The sequence below is a fragment of the Heterodontus francisci genome, chromosome 5 (assembly GCF_036365525.1).
Source record: "Heterodontus francisci isolate sHetFra1 chromosome 5, sHetFra1.hap1, whole genome shotgun sequence".
In the NCBI taxonomy this organism is placed as follows: Eukaryota; Metazoa; Chordata; class Chondrichthyes; order Heterodontiformes; family Heterodontidae; genus Heterodontus; species Heterodontus francisci.
Genome location: NC_090375.1, coordinates 128081203 through 128100801, shown reverse-complemented (window position 1 = coordinate 128100801; position 19599 = coordinate 128081203). Strand labels below are relative to the sequence as shown.

At 43.7% G+C, this 19599-nt stretch overlaps 1 protein-coding gene across 6 annotated transcripts in view; it reads right to left on the bottom strand.

Annotated features, from left to right (window-relative positions):
• Window positions 1-19599, bottom strand: part of LOC137370043 (polyamine-modulated factor 1-binding protein 1-like) — a 719669-nt gene that overhangs the window by 621425 nt on the left and 78645 nt on the right. For 4 of the 6 annotated variants that reach the window (XR_010975068.1, XM_068032077.1, XM_068032078.1 and 1 more), the window contains 2 exons: window positions 16736-16806; window positions 13980-14115 (listed from right to left, as the gene is read on the bottom strand). Coding sequence is in view for 4 of the 6 variants with exons in the window: in XM_068032077.1 (XP_067888178.1) it covers window positions 13980-14115; window positions 16736-16806 (207 nt within the window). In the remaining 2 variants the exon portion in view is untranslated. The other 2 variants (XM_068032081.1, XM_068032082.1) reach the window with 2 other exon arrangements.

Sequence of the window (19599 nt, the reverse complement as noted above, 5' to 3'; positions counted from 1 at the left end):
CTGACTGGATTGCTCTACAGAGAGCTAAAACAGACTGGATGGCCAAATGGCCTCCTTCCTTACCATAAATGACTCCATGGCCGGGATTTTTCCCTCGGCAGCCGTCCACCGACTGAAATGTCGGTGGCAAACCCACCTCCGCCTGGCCTGGGGATCCGATCCGCATTTTGCGGTTCCCTGGCCTTTAACTGATCTCAGGCGGGACTTCCACCCACTTGAGGCAGGAAGTCCCGCCTAATGGAGCTGCTGGCCAATCAGCAGGCTGGCAGCTCTCAGTCCCAGCAGCACCACCGGGAGCTGCGGTCACTGCTGGGACTGCAACCCAGCCATCAGGAAGATGATGTTGGAAAGCCTGGAGAACCAAGGTCAGTTTTTGGTACCTCGCCAGGGGTGGTCGATCGGGGGTTGGGGGGGTGTGTTGGGGGTGGTTGGTGCAGCGGGGACGGCCCTCTGTCGGGAGCAGGCTGCCTGATCATGAGGGCCGCCCCCCTCAGGCCACAGAGAGCCACCTGCTTTTGTCAGGCGGCTTCTCGGGCCTGGGCCGCCCAACCAGCCATGAGTAAAACCCCCATGGCGGTGGGCGGAGGCCCTCAAGTGGCTGTTAAGTGGCCACTTAAGGGCCTTGATTTGCCTGGGGCAGGTGGACCATTTTTCGCCATGGCCGCCCTGCGTAAAGTGGCGCAGATGGAAGTGGGTCGGGAAGGGCCCCCCGAACCTCCCACTCCATTTTACGCACCCCCCACCCCCGCTCTTTGGGGGATGTAAAATTCCGGCCCATGACTCTACGTTTTCCCGCAGGCTCACTTTCTCTGACGCCTGCTGACTCCCTGCCGCTGCTTTCACCTGTGGGTTTCTGGCACCATTTTCCCTCAGGCTTGCTCTCTTCTGACAACTCATATGCCAAGCAAGATAAGAGTGTCACACTCACGAGAAATGTAGCAATGAAAATACAGAACCAAACTGAAGAATTATTAAAAAATTGACTTTTCCTTGAGAAGAGGTTTGTCTGACCTTTTCGCATGGGGGCCATATTACAATTTTTGTCTAACATGGGGGGGCTGGTGACACAATTTCAGAAAGATAAAAGCATTACAAATTCTTACTAGTAACCAAAACAGGAGCAAATGTGCATTTTTGGGAAGAAGCTTGAAATGAGAAGACTAATTTATTGACTTACTTTCTCATCACTATTTTGGACACTGATTTAGTGAGATACCTGCCATTTTTGTTCTTGCACACGGAGTCAATGTTTGCCTGAAAACTTGATATAGCACTATGGACTATTCCGATTAGATGTCATTCTGTCGGCAGAAATATTGACTCTCTCTCCTTCCCTGTCTCTCCTTCTGTCTCCCCCACAGTGTCCCCACCCCACAACCGTGTTGTTCCCCCCAGACTGTTCCCTCCGCCCATGTTATTGCCCCCCCCACTCCATGTCATCCTCCATCCTCGCTCTGTGTCCTCACACTCCCGCCCCCCCCCCCCCTTTTCATGCTCCGTCCCCTTTTCTCTTTCTCTCTATCGCTCTATCCCCCTTTCCCTTTCTCTCTCTCTCTCTCTGGCCCCCTTTCCCTCGCTCTCTCACTGTCTCCCCCCCCTCTCTCTCTCCCCCTCTCTCTCTCCCCCTCTCCCCCTCTTTCTTCCCCTCTCTCTCTACCCCTCCCCCTCTCTCCCCCCCTCTCTCCCTCACCCTCTCTCTCATCTCTCTGTCCCCCTCTCTCTCTGTCTCTCTGTCCCCCTCTCTCTCTGTCTCGCCCACTCTCACTCTCTCTCTCTCCCCCCTCTGAATAGGAAGGGAATAGAGGGATATGGGCCCCGGAAGTGCAGAAGGTGTTAGTTTGGGCAGGCATCAAGATCGGCGCAGGCTTGGAGGGCCGAATGGCCTGTTACTGTGCTGTACTGTTCTTTGTTCTTTGTTCCCTCTCTCTATCTCTCTGTTCCCCTTTCCCTCTCTCTCTCTCTCTGTCCCCCTTTCCCTCTCTCTCTCCCCCTTTCCCTCTCTCTCTCACTCTCTGTCCCCCTTTCCCTCTCTCTCTATCCCCCATCCCTCTCTCTCTGTCCCCCTTTCCCTCTCCCTCTCTCTCTGTCCCCCCCTCTCTGTCCCACTTTCTCTCTGTCCCACTTTCTCTCTCTCTCTCTCTGTCCCCCTTCTCTCTCTCTCTCTGTCCCCCTTTCTCTCCCTCTCTCTCTGTCCCCCTTTCTCTCCCTCTCTCGCTCTCACCCCCCCTTTCCCTCTCTTTGTCCCCCTTTCCCTCTCTCTGTCCCCCTTCCCCTCTCTCTCTGTCCCTCTTTCCCCCTCTCTGTCCCCCTTTCCCCTCTCTCTCTCTCTCTGTCCCCTTTCCCTCTCTTTCTCGCTCTATCTCTCTGTCCCCTTTCCCTCTATATATCTCTCTCTGTCCCCCTTTCCCCCTCTCTCTCCTTTCCCTCTCTCTCTATAGATCTCTCTCTCTGCCCCCTTTCCCTCTCTCTATATATATATCTCTCTCTGACCCCTTTCCCTCTCTCTCTCTCTCTCTGTACCCCTTTTCCCATTTCTCTCTCCCTGTACCCCTTTCCCCCCTCTCTCTCTCTCTGTCCCCCTTTCCCTCTCTCTCTCTGTCCCCCTTTCCCTCTCTCTCTGTCCCCCTTTCTGTCTGTCTCTCTCTCTCTGTCCCCCTTTCTGTCTGTCTCTCTCTCTCTGTCCCCCTTTCTCTCTCTCTCTCTGTCCCCCTTTCTCTCTCTCTCTCTCTCCTCCTTTCCCTCTCTCTCTCTGTCCCCCTTTCTCTCTGTCTCTCTCCCCCCTTTCTCTCTCTCTCTGTCCCCCTTTCTCTCTCTCTCTCTCTGTCCCCCTTTCTCTCTCTCTCCCCCCCCCCTTTCTCTCTCTCTCCCCCCTTTCTCTCTCTCCCCTTTCTCTCTCTCTCTCCTCCTTTCTCTCTCTCTCTCCTCCTTTCTCTCTCTCTCCCCCCTTTCTCTCTCCCTCTCTCCCCCCCTTTCTCTCTCCCTCTCTCTCCCCCTTTCTCTCTCTCTCTCTCCCCTTTCTCTCTCTCTCTCCTCCTTTCTCTCTCTCTCCCCCCTCTTTCTCTCTCTCTCTCCCCCTTTCTCTCTCCCTCTCTCTCTCTCCCTCTCTCTCTCTCCCTCTCTCTCTCTCCCTCTCTCTCTCTCCCTCTCTCTCTCTCCCTCTCTCTCTCCCCCCCCCCTTTCTCTCTCTCTCTCTCTCCCCCCCTTTCTCTCTCTCTCTCTCTCCCCCCCTTTCTCTCTCTCTCTCTCCCCCCCCTTTCTCTCTCTCTCTCTCCCCCCCCTTTCTCTCTCTCTCTCTCTCCCCCCCTTTCTCTCTCTCTCTCTCTCTCCCCCCCTTTCTCTCTCTCTCTCTCTCCCCCCCTTTCTCTCTCTCTCCCCCCCTTTCTCTCTTTCTCTCCCCCCCTTTCTCTCTCTCTTTCTCTCTCTCTGTCCCCTTCTCTCTCCCTTTCTCTCTCTCTGTCCCCCTTTCTCTCTCTCTCTCTGTAATCCTTTCTCTCTCTTTCTCTCTTTGTCTGTCCCTCTTTCTCTCTCTCTGTCTGTCCCCCTTTCTCTCTCTGTCCCCCTTTCTCTCTCTCTCTCTGTCCCCCTTTCTCTCTCTCCCTCTGTCCCCATTTCTCTCTCTCTCTCTCTGTCCCCCTCTCTCTCTCTCTCTGTCCCCCTTTCTCTCTCTCTCTGTCCCCCTTTCTCTCTCTCTCTCTGTCCACCTTTCTCTCTCCCCGTTTCTCTCTCTCTCTGACAGTTGCAGAGAACGGGAACACTCAGCAGATGGTTGGTCAGTTTTTTTTTAAAAGAGCGCAAGTCAGTTTCACGGCTGACAGGTAGTGACATCGGGAACAGCGGTTTCTGGATTGATTCGGTGTTTTCTGACAGGCTTTTCAAATGAAGTCGGTACTGGCCAGAAACCCTAGAATCTGTCCAAAGTTCAGAAGCCTCTGTTCCCCATATTGCAGCTGTCAGCTGTGAAACTGACTTGCGATCCTTCTTAAAAGCCAATCTGAGGCTGATTAAGGGAAATTTATCATTTCCAGTCACGGAACCCCGTCGAGGATGAGGAACGGCCCGAAGTAGTTTAAATCTGCGGGCCAGATGGAAACCTTTGGCGAGCCGGATCCTGGCCCGTGGGCCGCACGTTGGACAACACTGCTTTAGAAAGTGGACAATGTGACAAATAAAACTCAGGGGCTAACTCATCATTTTAAATAAAATACGCTGCTGTCAGTTGGCAGGCAAACAGCGGGAACCGCCCATACCCGTTCCCACCTGACCGTAACAAAAGAGTCTACCACCAAAGCAGACCCTCTGTACTGACAGGAAACCTAATAATCAATTTGAGCGAAAGAAACCAACCAAGCAAAGATTCATTAGGTTCTGACTTCTCTTAAATTTAGTTAGGAATTGCATAAACAGAGGCATGGCAGAGCACCTCATCCTCAATCTGTTGATCTCTGTCTTGTTTTCCCTCAGTCCCCCTCTTGCTCCAACTCCTGCTGATTACCCATCGCCGCTTTTATCTGTTTGTCTCCAGCACCGTTTTCCCTCAGGCTCATTCTCTCTGACAATGCATATGTCAAACAAGCTAAGAGAATTTCCCACCAAAGCAGACCTTCTCTACGGACAGGAAACCTAGTAATCATTCTGAGTGAAAGAAACCAAGCAAAGATTCATTTGATTCTGACTTCTCTTAAATTTAGTTAGGAATTAGATAAATCGAGGCATGGCAGGGTACCTCAGTCCTCTCGAATGCACATCATGTACCATGTGGGAACTCGAGAACACTTCCCGTGTCCTGGACACCACAGATACAGGAAGTGTTGTCAGCTGGAGGAGCTTGAGCTCCAGGTTTTGAAGCTTGGGAAGCTGGGGTGCTCACCTTGCAGCAGAGAAAATTGAGGGGAGATTTGATAGAGGTGTTCAAAATCACGAGGGGACTAAACAGAGCAGAGAGAGAAACTTATTCCATCAGCAGAAGGGTTGAGAACCAGAGGACATAGATTTAAAGCGATTAACAAAAGAACCAAAGACAACATGAGGATTTTTTTTTTTTTACACAGCAAGTGGTTATGATTTGGAATGCACTGCCTAAAAAGGTTGTGGAAGCAGATTCAATCGTGGCTTTCAAAAGGGAATTGTAGAAAGATATGAAGGGAAAAGATTTGCAGGGCTATGATGAAAAAATGGGTGAGTAGGATAAGCTGGATTGCTCTTGCAGTCGGCTGGCATGAGCTTGATGGGCCAAGTGGCTTCCTTCTTTGCTGTAACCATTCTATGACATATTTGCTCAGAACTCAAGTCACAAGTAGGGACAAACTGAAGAAGAAAAGGTTACATTTCTTTTTAAAATCAGGACAGCCTATTGGTCCTAAATGACATCTCCACCAAGGGCAAAATGGAGACAGATATAGCAACAATGTTAACTCAGAAAACCCGAGAAGCCCTGATTTAATAGTATCTGAAAGTATGATAAAATGCTGCGTCATGCCTCGAAGGTTTGAAATCCATGATCACAGCATCAGGGAACAAAACACTTCTATTTGGTAAAGTTGGTTTTCAAAACAGAGAATTCGAAGGATGATAGCAATGCCATAACACTTGATCAGTGGAAACCGGATGCTGCTATGCCACACCTGGCTATCGATCTGAGTCAGCAGCTCATAGAGATGAAACAATCATTAATGAAGGCAAGAAAGACCAAGTCCCATATCTTGCATCTTCCTTCATCAATAAAGTATCATACAAACGTCTGATAGAAGTGAAAAGATATTCCTTCACATCTAGAAGTAGTCTTGTCTGAATAAAAAAGGAGACACTTGCTATTCTTCCTCACAACACAAACCTTAGGTTTTCCAGCATGCCAAAGACTTGCAGGTTGATAGGTTAATTGGCCATTATAAATTGTCACTAGTATAGGTAGGTGGTAGGGAAATATAGGGACAGGTGGGGATGTGGTAGGAATATGGAATTAGTGTAGGATTAGTATAAATGGGTGGTTGATGGTCGGCACAGACTCGGTGGGCCGAAGGGCCTGTTTCAGTGCTGTATCTCTAAACTAAACTAAACCAGCAGTGGAACAACATTCTAAAAGGCAAACACTGACATCCTTGCAAAAGGCACCAGAACCAACCAATCATCCAGGTTTAATTCTTGATTAGTGCTGCCCTCATCCTTTGCGACTAGACTTGACAAATAGATTTTGAAATAATATATTCAAAATATATGCATAACACTCAGGGAGCAAGGTAATAGGAGAAAAAGATTTAATTCAACAACAGAAGCAATGTAGTGGATAATGTTAAAAAAAATGCTCCTGAAGTTTATAGTTACGAGCAATACAGCAGAACAAAACAAAAATAAAATGGCAAAAATTAAGAAACTTGTCAGGAGAGCTAAAATAAAAAATGATCTTAAGGCAGTAGGAAACATTGTATTTAAAAATGTCAATAGCTTCTATACACATTTGTTGGAAAAAGGAAATGATGGGACCAATGAAAGACCCCAAAGGTGACATAGCATGAAATACATTAAATGTATTTTTCTCCTGTATTCAGAGAACAGGAATAGTTTCGCCAGCATGGGGGTTGAACTTTGCCCCAGGCCAAAAATGGGCCCAGACTAATTTCTAACTCAGGAGGTACTAAGAGAATTTTAGATAAGTTGGTTATAAATAGACTCGGGAAGTAAAAGGAAACGTAGTTCTGGATTATTATTGCACTTATAGAAGTAGCTAGAATTTTTTTTTTAATTCATTCATGGGATGTGGGCGTTGCTGGCAAGGCCAACATTTATTGCCCAGCCCTAATTGCCCTTGAGAAGGTGGTGGTGAGCTGCCTTCTTGAACCGCTGCAGTCCATGCACCCACAGTGCTGTTAGGAAGGGAGTTCCAGGATTTTGACTTGGGTCAGTGAAGGAAAGGCGATATAGTTCCAAGTCAGGATGGTGTGTGGCTTGGAGGGGAATTTGCAGGTCGTGTTGTTCCCATGTATTTGCTGCCCTCATCCTTCTAGGTGGTACAGGTCGTGGGTTTGGATGGCGCTGTCTAAGGTTGCTGCAGGGCATCCACTGTGCGTCAGTAGTGGAGGGAGTGAATGTTTGTGGATGGTGTCGAGCTTCTTGAGTGTTGTTGCAGCTGCACCCATCCAGGCAAGTGGAGAGGATTCTATCACACTCCTGACTTGTGGCTTGTCGATGGTGGACAGGATTTGGGGAGTCAGGAGGTGAGTTACTTGCCACAGGATTCCTAGTCTCTGATCTGCTCTTGTAGCCATAGTATTTATAGGGCTGGTCCAGTTCAGTTTCTGGTCAAAGATAACCCCTAGGATGTTGATAGTGGGGAATTCAGTGATCGTAATGCCATTGAATGTCAAGGGGAGATGGTTAGATTTTCTCCTGTTGGAGATGGTCATTGCCTGGCTCTTGTGTGGCGCAAATGTTACTTGCCACTTATCAGCCCAAGCCTGGATATTGTCCAGGTTTTGCTGCATTTTTACACAGACTGCTTCAATGTCTGAGGAATAGCAAATGGTTCTGAATATAATGCAATCATCAGCGAACATCCTCACTTCTGACCTTATGATTGAAGAAAAGTCATTGATGAAGCAGCTAAAGATGCTTGGGCCTGGGACAGTACCCTGAGGAACTCCTGCAGTGATGTCCTGGAGCTGAGATGATTGACCTCCAAGAACCACAACCATCTTCCTTTGTGCCAGGTATGACTCCAATCAGCAGAGAGTTTTCCCCCTTATTCCATTGACTTCAGTTTTGCTAGGGCTCTTTGATGCCATACTCGGTCAAATGCTGCCTTGATGTCAAGGTCAGTCACTTTCACCTCATCTCAAGTTCAGTTCTTTTGTCCATGTTTGAACCAAGGCTATAATGAGGTCACAAGCCGAGTGGTCCTGGCGGAACCCAAATTGAGCGTCAGTGAACAGGCTACTGCTAAGCAAGTGCCGCTTGATAGCACTGTTGACAACACCTTCCATCAGACTACTGATGATTGAGAGTAGACAGGCAGTAATTGGCCGACTTGGACTTGTCCTGCTTTTTGTGTACAGGCCATGCCTGGGCAATTTTCCACATTGCCGGGTAGATGCCAGTGTTGCAGCTGTACTGGAACAGCTTGGCTCGGGCGCGGCTAGTTCTGGAGTACAGGTCTTCAGTACTACTGCCAGAATATGGTCAGGGCCCATCGTCTTTGCAGTATCCAGTGCCTTTAGTCGTTTCTTGATATCACAAGGAGTGAATCGAATTGGCTGAAGACTGGCATCTGTGAGGCTGGGGACTTCAGGAGGAGGCAGAGATGGATCATCAACTTGGCAATTCTGGCAAAATGGCGTCAGCGCCAGCACACAGGCAACTGATGCCATTGCCAGGGACGGACAGCCCACCCCCTCCACGTGATCCAGGGGGGGGGCACCCGCCCCAGCTATTCAAATGAGCCGCCGCACAGAAGATTGCGGTGGCTCCGCGACATGCAGCCCGCACAGGTGGGCCGCCGTTTTTCTCGCCCACCAACTTCGCCCACCGTACAGAAGATTCAGCCCATAGATTTTAGCATAAAAGCAAGGAAATTAGTTGGAATTTGTACTAGAAATTGTGTGCTTTGGTTAAAATCTGGAAGAGTTGCTCCAGAAATAAATTTATTATTCATGGATTTATAGATATACATGCACTATTCTCTATGCTTTCATTTTTTAATTTTAAAAAAATCCAGCAACCGTGATAAGAACAAGCTTAAAAATATTTCTAACAAACTGGAACCTCAGAAATATGCTTTAAACATGGAAACTGAGTATAGACCAACAAGTAAATTTTTGAAACATTTTCCACATTAAAACTGTTGGGTTTCAAAAATAATTCTGGACAGTTTCATCTGCTAACTGGTTGATACACTGAAGCCTGAAGTGGTCAGCTCTCGTGTGGGGCTACCCATGCATCAAAATATTCTGGAGGGAGAAGCCCACACTGCTAGTTGGAGCAGAAAAGAGGACCCTGGTGTCTGGAGGAGGTTGGGTCGCTTTTAGAAAGGGGTGCCAGAATTTGTGGTCAGATAGTCTGGTTACAGCAAGCATCACTGGTTCTCTCCAAGTTTTTCTCCTCTGGAATACTTGAGTGGAGACTTGAGTTGACTGCAACAGCTGAGAATATGTCATGAACCAAGGCAATCCAGCAGCCTTTTAGGGAACAAGGGATGAAAGGAGAAGTAACAAACAAGTTGTGGTATTCGGGAAATCAATTATTCAGTTAACACAAACAATTCTGTGCAACTGGTCAGAAAAATGAATGATACGTTGTCTCCCAGGTACAAAGGTCATAGATCACAGAACATTAGAGGATGCAGGTGAGGAACCATATGAGAACAAACAGAAGAAGACCCGAGGTCCTTCCTGCTAGACTAAGGAAGGAAGCTTAAAAGGAAGGATCTCATGTAGTATTTCCTCAGACACTACCCATGCCACATACTACTGAAAAGGCAGAGGGTAATTAGACAGACCAACAAATTCAACCATTGGCAGAGGGCATCAGGATTTTGGTTCCTTAAGCAAGACCTTTTGAAATGGGGGAATCCTATAAAGACCTAAACACAAGGAGGCGCAGAGGTATTGACAAGTAGGATAGATAGAATGATGGGGTTGCATTTAGACTAGATGCAGGAGTTGAACCTTGAATGAGGTTTGGCTTGGTGGCCAAGGGAAAAGGAAGGGATGCAGCCAAGACAGCTGAATATCACTAAGGTTGAGATGATCCAAAGAAGTCCTTAAGCTTCTCATACTTTGTTGGAGTCAAGGGTGGAGGGCCAAGGGGAGAGGGGTTTAATGCAACAGTTGTTAGTAGAGAAAATAAGTCATGAGAGCTATCTTTGCATTCTAAGCTGATCCTAGAATAGTGAGCAGTTTTGGAAGAGGAAAAGAAGATCTTATCATGCTTGATGTGGTCCAGCCAAACCTTGTGATGAATAGTTAAATCAGTTGTATGCCAGATTTGTCAAGTCTCTTGGACTTGAGGGAGGGAACATGAGGGTCATAATAGGGGGAACAAACAGGGTGAGAGAAAGTGAGGGTTTTACAGGCAAAAGAGGCATCAAAAGCAGAGGTGAGGGAGTGGTTTCGCAGATCAACAGGTGTTGTGGCGAACAGAAGACCAAATGCTGAACAGTTGGGAGTCTGAAAGTGCAGACTTCTTACCTGAAAATTAACTCTCTATTCTGAAGTGCTGACCTGTCGTTTTTTTAAGCTTTATAAATTTCTACAAACCTTTCTACCTCTTCATGGATATGGCATGGATACACAACCTCTTATTTGAAGCTGCTAAAAATTAATGCATGAAATGCATAATTTATTACTCACAATTATGTCCTTCTCGAGTAAAACTGAATATTACAACACATATTGCACAAGCTAAATTCAATATGACAGCTATTTACAGAAGGCACGAGTGAACGAGATGTTGAATTTTTAATTAAAAGTTAGTGCTTTACAATGTTTTCTATTTATTTGTTCTGTCAAATTTTACAAACACAACTCTGAGATTTTAATGATTCAATCACATCACTTTGTTTTGACTCCGTGCTGCAATAGTGTTGGTAAATACTTTTACTATTTTTGTAAAATCAAAAGATTAAAAATGTTAATTACAGCAGTTTTATCTCAAAGCATCAAGTTATAAAAATGCTACAGATTATCAACCACTAGCATTATACCAAAGCATATTATGCAGCTGCATTATTAGTTTATTGCCTGTAAAGCTTGTGAAAATACTGTATACATTGAAAAATTCTTGGAAGCTTGATGCTTTACCAGATAATGCACATTAATGATTGCTTAAGCAGTTACTCTGTCTATTTAATGAAAATTCAAGTGCCCTTAAAAAAAAATCGCTAATATTTTGAATAGCAAGTCTTCATTAGATACAACTCTTCTGTTCAATTAATTGACTATTACAAATGCCAATTTGCTGTCATCTGCACTAGGGCTGAATTTTATTAGCCCTCGAGGGATGGACTGGGGCTATAAAATGGCGAGGGAAGGCAGGGGATGAAATGCCTGTAGCCTTCAGGATGCCAAGCAATTTTATCAGTGGCCGGTAAGGTGGGGGACGTCCTTCCTACCCAGAGGCTATTTGAGGCCCGTAAGTGGTCAATTAAGGACCACTTAAGGGCCTCTTCCCACCTCCGCTGGCATCTTAATAGCAGATAGTGGGCCCCCTGCCAGGTGGGGAGAACAAGTAAAACCTGGCAGCCTCCCTGTGGGCTGGGGTTGGTGCCTCCTGATCAGGCACTTTGTGACCCATGGAGGGCCCCCGCACCCCCGCCCCTCCAAACAGCAGTAAGGGACACCCCTGCAGAGACACCTCTCCGCCCCGCCCCCAACCAGGGCCTACCTGATTGGCACCAGTGACCCCCAACGCCACTTACCTTGTGAGGAGGTCAGCGTCCATTTATGACAGCTGCAATCCCAGCAGTGGCCACTGCTCCCACTGGTGCTGCTGCAAGTGAAGAGCTGCCTGTCCTCCGATTGGCCAGCAGTTCTTGGAGGCAGGCTCCTGTATTTTAAAGGGACGAGAGCCCTGCGCCAGGCAATTAATTGCCTGAGCACCAGAAAACGTGGTCGGGGGACCCCCAAACAGCCCAGGTGGAGTTGCCCCCGGCTTTCAGCCCGACATCAGAACCTTGGCCATGCCAACAAAATTCAGCCCCGACAGTTTTTAGTTCAAGGATGATGGCAGTTGGAGATGTGATTGAAGAGTGGATTTTGACTGTTGAAAGTAACATAATAATTTTATTATGTAGTGACTACCTTTAAGAGGCAAATATAGAAATTATATTGTTTGCAAATACTGTGCCAAAAAACATTGTATATGATGGCACTAAATCTATTTTACTCATTTTTAAAATAAAGTACTTTATCTTATTTCATGACTAAATTCTCAATGTTTTGTTACATTATACAAATTGCAGAAGGATGTGATTTTTACAAATATTGCATGAGTTATTATTAGGTCATTTCTCGGAAGATGCTAAATATTCAGGTGTTCTAAAGGAATTTAACAGATGCAGCATATTTTAAAGTATAATGCAGAAGAAATGGCAAACTGCAGTAAATTCACATGAATTTGTACACTATACAAATTTTAAAAGGTTCCTTTCAGCTTGTAGATAAAAGGCCAATGTTTATATTGTATGAAGAAAATTCATTATACAGTATAAAGAAAAACACAGGAGATGATGAAAATCTGAAACAAGAATAGAAAATGCTACAATCGCAGAGCAGGCCTGTTAGCTTCAATGGAGAGAACAGCGAAGTTAACATTCTGGGTGTAGACCTTCTTTGAAGAAGGGTCCGCACACAAAACACTACCCCAAAATTTATGGACAAATAACAGCAAGACTGTCAGCGCAACCTCTGGCATGCAGAAATCCAGAAGTTTCTCTCAGCATTACCCTAGTCCTCCATAAGGTGCGCTGTTGCAGTCTTCACAGATGGAAACATTAGTGTCATGCTGGGCTCCCACCTGCCAAGAATGAGGCATATTAATTTTGCCATATGAACATTAAATATCAAATTGGAAAGAAGAGAAGGCCTGCTACATGGGCTGCCAGACTTGAATGAAAAACATTTGCATATTAACAGCCAGTGCTTGGAGGGACAAAGGGACTATTCCCTGCTCCAACTTAACCCACAATGGACTTTGAGCACCAGGTATTGTGTGTAAGAAGAGACATTCCAGGGTCGGCTAAGACAAGAGAATCCGCAAACAGACGTGGTCAGACCAAATAATCACAAGACTAACCTGCTTGGCAACCTGGGTTTTTCTGAATTGTACAAAGAGCTTGAACTGAAGAAAAGACTGTTTGCTCCTGGAGTGAGAAGACCTCTCCTGTCTGCTCCCATCTCTTTCTCATAAGCCTCAGGACCCACTGAGGACACATGAACTTCAAGAAAAGTCTCCTACATCAAACAAGGTTTAAGAATAATACTGGGCCCCAATGAAAATCAAGACCTACCTACAATCAAAGACTTCACAGCAAACTCAAAGGACAGTAAAATAGAAACCCATCTATTGCCTCAAACATTTTCACCTTTATTATTTTCTACTTTTGTGTCTCTATCTGTATGTGTGTATCGCGTATGCATGCTAGCGTAGGCGCGTCGCATATCCGTAGGCGTTAACCGAATTAGAGTTTAAGTTTAATAAAGTTCAACCTTTTTTCTTTAAACCTAAAAAAACCTGTTTGGCTAATTTCTTTGCCTTATAATTGGAATTTAGTAAACAAGGATTCACTAAGGGGGAGCTAAAAAAACTGTTTAAAATTAAACCCTGTTACAGTAAGACCAGGTGAAGGCTGAGAGGGAACCCTAGACCCCTTTCTCACCTGGTCATAACAATTAGAAATCGCTGATTTGTTGTGAACTTCAACTATTTACACACTATTCTCGCTGTAAAACCAATGACAATATTGTCATTGCAAGCCTTGTTCAATGAGGAGTTAAATGGCGTACTAAGTAACAACTGCTGAACAGTCTCTCTGTCCCTGAAAAACTAATTCTACAACTATGGCGCCTCATTCCTTCAGAACATTATTTAAAAATTGCAGATTTTTAACAAAGTAATTTTTTCTAAGTTTTGTTCTGAACCCCATATGTTCCAATCTTTATTTTGCTATCTGTACAATGATTTAAATGTGATTTATATTCTCTTTTTCCTTCCTGCTTTGCTGTCAATGAGAATTCTTCCATCCGATTGGCTGAACAGCCTGGCTGCTGCTGGACGCCACAGATCCCCTGTAGATGACGCCAGATTGGAACGGACATCGGAAATGTGGAAATCTATGCTCTAGAGTCCACAAAATCTTTGTGGGTAGCTTTTTTGAGGTCAGCGGCGAGTACCATTAACTTATCTATTCTCTCCACGAAGGCTGACTGGCTTGCAGGGTATTCAAGCACTTTCTGCCGCAAAGAATTTCCTTTGAGTAAGAGAATCAGTCATACCTCGTCCTTACTTCGTTCATTGTCACACAATCCTTCTTTTAGAACCTCAGGAAGCCTTTGAGCCATCTGATCTCTAGCTAACAACTCAGATTTTAAGTTTTCCAAGTGAGGCTTCAAGATCTCTTCTGATTTTTTTCTGTTGGGTATAAATATATGGTTTACAATCAACATAAAATTTCATTTACTACAAGCAAAATTGCAATTATTACTAACAGCTCACGAAATATTTGCAAAAGCAAAATCACAACAAATACAAGTTACTTTATCATAAGTACAGTTACATCTTATTTATTGTATAATTTTTACTCTTATTCACCTCAAGGTTATAGATATAATCTACAGCAGAAATTGAAAACAGACCAAATCCGATGATGAAAGCAGACAGAACAAGCTTAAATGATAAGCTCAACATGTTAAGCTTTAAATCAGGTATCACATTAATAATAACCAAATTAAGCTAATAAATAAAATAGGAAGCATAAAGACCTGAATGATTTGTTTGTGTTGTCAATTTAATTCATGTAGTGGACAATTTGCAACATCTTTCCATTACTGATAACATGTTACTAACACTAGTTAATATAATATAATCATTGATTGGCCATCATTCCCTCCACCACTGGCAAACAGTGGCAACAGTGTGTACCATATACAAAATGCACTGCAGCAACTTGCCAAGCTTTCTTCGACAGCACCTTCCAAACCCACGAGATCTACCACCTAGAAGGACAAGGGCAGTAGAAGCATGGGAACACCATGACCTGCAAGCTCCCCTCCAAGCCACACACCATCCTGACTTGGAACTATATCGTTGTTCCTTCACTGTTGGGTCAAAATCCTGGAATTCCCTTTCTAACAGTGGGAGTACCATGCACCACAGGGACTCCAGCGGTTCAAGAAGGCAGCTCAAGGGCAATTAGAGATGGGCAACAAATGCTGGCCTTACCAGAGATGCGCACATCACATAAACAAACAAAAAAAGCTAATAAAATATAAAACTTTATGAAATTACAATAACTATCAAGGCAAGATATATTTAGTGTTTGTAAAATTAAAATAAAAAATACTTTCCTATAATCTAACAGTCCAGTCATTTAAAGATGAAGCTTTAGTTCTAATAGCTAGGTTCAATGTGAAAGCAGGATAATTTATACTCATGATTAAGTATCCTAAGTCATATCTGTTAAGTATTATAATAAAAAATGTAAGATTTTGTAAAAATATTGCAGAACTCAAATTATCAGAAAAATGGCATCTACTCTTGGTATGTAGAGCAATTTCATTATAGAAATGTTTCATATTCATAACTGCTGTGAACCTTACACTATTAGAGTTACCATTATGAATGTTATACAAAAATAGCATTATAAACAAACCTCACAGAATGCAGTTTTATAAATTACATTGTCAGACTAACAAATAGTGCTACTGTCATTTTTTGGATCATTATCCAAATGCTCAGTGTTCAGTACTGAAAAAAAGGACACTCAAAAGCTTTGCTGGCAATAGACTCGATGCTAGGTTTTTTCCTACTGTCATTCTATTCTATTAGTACGGCCTAACAAAATTAGGCATGAATATGCAGTAATAACATGCAGATTGGTTCACCCACAATTGCCTCGAGGCAAGGTCTTTGTCTTGCTAAGCTCAATTCCTTCTACATCATTACAGCAGCCTGGCATAAATCATCAGAAAAATTGTTCAACCTTATTGCAACTGCGTAGCCAGTAAAACCATCAGTTGCTATTAACTATTGTCTGACAATGGAATGTTAGTTCCGCCATCCCCTGTTCCCTGCCACGCCTGCACTTGTACATACCTCCCTTGGGTAATGTTAGACACTACATTTGAGCCTGCCAGAACAATTAACCCCTCTGTTAATTTGAGAGAAATGTCAGGTGCACAGATGGTACAAGCTGGCATGCAGCCATCCAGCCAACTGCTACTGAAAGCAGCTACCCTGCTGCTAACAACTGTTCAGTCAAGTGCCAAACCAGATGTCAAAACTTTCCAGCTGAGGAAGGCTAAACAACAGGGAAAGCTCCAAGGATTCCAAACCCACAACAAATACTTCAATAATTGCTTTTCAATTTCCTGTTATATTAACTGATAAAAATGGTGCATTACAAAACAGGAAACATAACTGTACTAGTAAGCTTTACATTCTTCAATCAACATTTAGGGCATGTTTCAGCTAGTAACCATTCAGAACTTCACCTCAATAAAATCAGAGATTCAAATAATTGCAAGACAACACTGAAGTGCTCATGCATTCTGGAACCTGGGGAGAAATTCAACTTGTGTACAAAACATGCCAGCTTGAAGACAGAGCCAAATTCAGCCTTGGGACTCATTAAAAAACTTCTGGCAAACAATGGGATCCAAACAGGTACCCTGCTGAAGCTTGCTTATCAGGGAGGGCAGGAGATCAACTTCTGCTGACCAAGAAACAGATCAGGTCCAGGGGCGGGAGGAACAGTTTCTTTGTGGACTCAAGAGGAGCACATCTGCTTCTTCTGAACCGACAAAAAAAACCTGAAAATTTCTTTGGCCTTTTATTAAGCAGGCTCCAGCAGTCCCTTTAAGGATCGCTGATGAAGCCAATAAATGCTTGATTCGACTAGGTACAACATGTGTGGCACAAGTTCCGCCCATTTATTTCCATTGAAATACCCAGCACTTAGAGAGGCCATCGGATTACACAGGAACAACAGCTTGACTGAAGCCAGACAAAGATTCTGTAACTCTACACTTACATGGTTGAACTTTGAAGTGCTGGTCTTGCGATGTGTTGCAATGGACTACTCCTCAAGTTAAGAGAAGAAAACTACAGTATATAAAAAGAAAAGGAACATGGTTAGAGGAAATTCAAAGTACTTTCTTTTTAAGCATTTTAAAGATTCTTATTTACAGATTTCATCCATGGAACTCCATGGAGTTTGCTTTAGCATTGAATAGAATGGCATGGGACAAAGTATTGACTGATAACACTACATAAGAACTTAGTATTTGCTATGCGAGAGGTCCATCTGGGGTTCGTCTTCTACATGATGATCCACCTACAACTCCAGAACCATTCAATACTTAGGTCTTACCCACATCCAGTGCCTAATAAGCCCTGACCTATCTACCCTGCTGAACTTGTCCCTTCTGTCAAGGAATACATTTAAGCCTGTCACTGCATAGAACTACTGAAATACACTGGTGTCAGATCATGTGTTAAAACACGTTTCCGTGATGGCAGTAGATGGTACAGTACGGCCGATCAACACAGAGCGCCAGGTAGCAATTCAATAACCTGGCTGCCTCCTGTCGAAGGCTTCAGACAGATGAGTGCCTAGAGGAAGATAGTAGGGCTCTTAGTGGAGAAATCAAAAGATAAATGAGTTAATCCTTAAATTAGCAACTGGCATCCACAAACTACAAGCCATGACACAGCTGCAGCACATAATAATTCTATGGAAGAGCACTGGACAGTCCAAAGTACAACATGTGTTGGCAGTCATTGATGCTCTAGCAATATTTGACCAATGATAATGATTGAAATGAACAGAACTATACAAGATATTAAGTTTTAACTCTCATGCAATTTCTATTATATGGATAACAGTAACATGTTTAAAGTTTGTGCAACATTAAGAATTTAAGAAAAAAATGCCATTTCCTACAGGAATAGAGATGCATCCTCTCAGCTTCAACAGTGAGTCTTAACTACAAGATCAAAGCATTTCTGATGGCACCAGTGTAAATTTTCACCATCACTTACGCTGACTATTTTCTCAACTCTGCTGCCAAAGTTCAGGCCTGCTTGCACTTGTGTCCAGAAGAAACTTGATGAGATTGGGCAAATTCAATTTGCACTAGACCCTTACAGCTATCTGACAAGAAAGAGCAGGGTTATTGAATTCTAACCCGTAGGAAGGAAAGCGCAGTCTATCAATATACTCTTCCCCAGTCCTAACCCAAAATTTTGTGCAAAAAGGGGGAAAAAAAGCCAAGTACTTATGAGCAGTTCCCATAGTTACCTTCTTAAACTTAAATTAATTTCATATTTCTTTCCTTTACAAAATACACAGATCCAGCTAAGAGACTGTCATGCAATAAAATAGCTAACATCCCTGCTGTGATTTACCAAGTGCAATTAAAGGTGAATAGGGTCACCTTTACTCACCTGGTTTCTCCTCTTATCCCAGTTTAAGAGGTTCACATAAAAATGCAAATATTTTATGAGTTTTAGAAACAGCAAAATATTAAACATTTAGCATGAACGCTACAGAGCACTGGACTACAAAGCATTTTTCCTACTTACACCAACAATTTGCAACCAAGTATTCTATTCTGAATAATAAACCCTTCTGAAGCCTTTTATAACGAGAAAGCATAGCCACTATTGATTCAGCATGTGCTATACAGACTTCCACAATTGTCATTGCTGCTGCCTTGAGATGTGCCTTTCTTTTTTTTGCAAGGGGCCTAGTCACACCTGGGAATCACATGGATACACTATATACACATTATTCAGTTTACCCCCCCAAGCTAAACTTCAAAGCCCAATTCTAAATTTCACCAAAACTATCCCTTTTCCCTCTGTGTAACACTTTCTATCATCCTTTCCTACATGTCTTTGTCCTCTCATGTTCAACACACTTCCTTCCTCAGCTCCATCTTACACAAACTACACCTCCTCCAAAACCCCTTCAATTACATCCTCTCTCAGTAAAATCTCTTCCCCAAGCTATACCCTGATGCATTGATTATAAAATCCTTGCTCTGGTTTACAAATTCTTGCACGGTCTCTAGCCTAATGTCACACCTAGTGCCTTCTGCCATTCCAACTCTGTCCTGCTGTACACTCCCTTTCACTCCACTATTGATGGAAGAGCCTTCAGCAAACATGATCCTACACTGAAAATCTCTTCCCAACCCCTACAGCATGCTACTCGCTCCCCACCTTCAAAAAAAAAATCTCCTTAAAACTTATCTCTTTGACATCGTCTTCGATCCCTTTGCTAACTCCTACTCAAGCGTTCATTCTTCCACCTCCATTTTAAAGCATATTGGGACACTTCATATTGTTTTAGCAATTTGCAAGACTTTAATATTACAAATAAATGCAAAATACTGCGGACGCTGGAAATCTGAAATAAAAACAAGAAATGTGAGAACCACTCAGCAGGTCTGGCAGCATCTGTGGAAAAAGAAGCAGAGTTAACTTTTCGGGTCAGTGACCCTCCTTAAGAAGGGTCACTGACCCGAAACGTTAACTCTGCTTCTCTTTCCACAGATGCTGCCAGACCTGCTGAGTGGTTCAAGCATTTCTTGTTTTTATTTAATATTACAAAAATAGTGTTACTTCTACATCATTGTTCAGCCACAAACAGGCAAAACTCCTACTGAAGTGAAGTGTATCTGAATGCGTCAGCTGGGAGCGGGATTTGTTAATACAGTTCAGAAGTATTGTCAGGTGTAACTTGTCTATAATATTGATTTATTTGTATTTCTCTTACCAGTATATATGCTTACAAAAGTACTTTAAACAGGAAGAAATACATTCTAATATTTAACTTATTGTTCAAATTTCACCAGAGTGAAATGCAATCACACAAAGTAATTTATACAA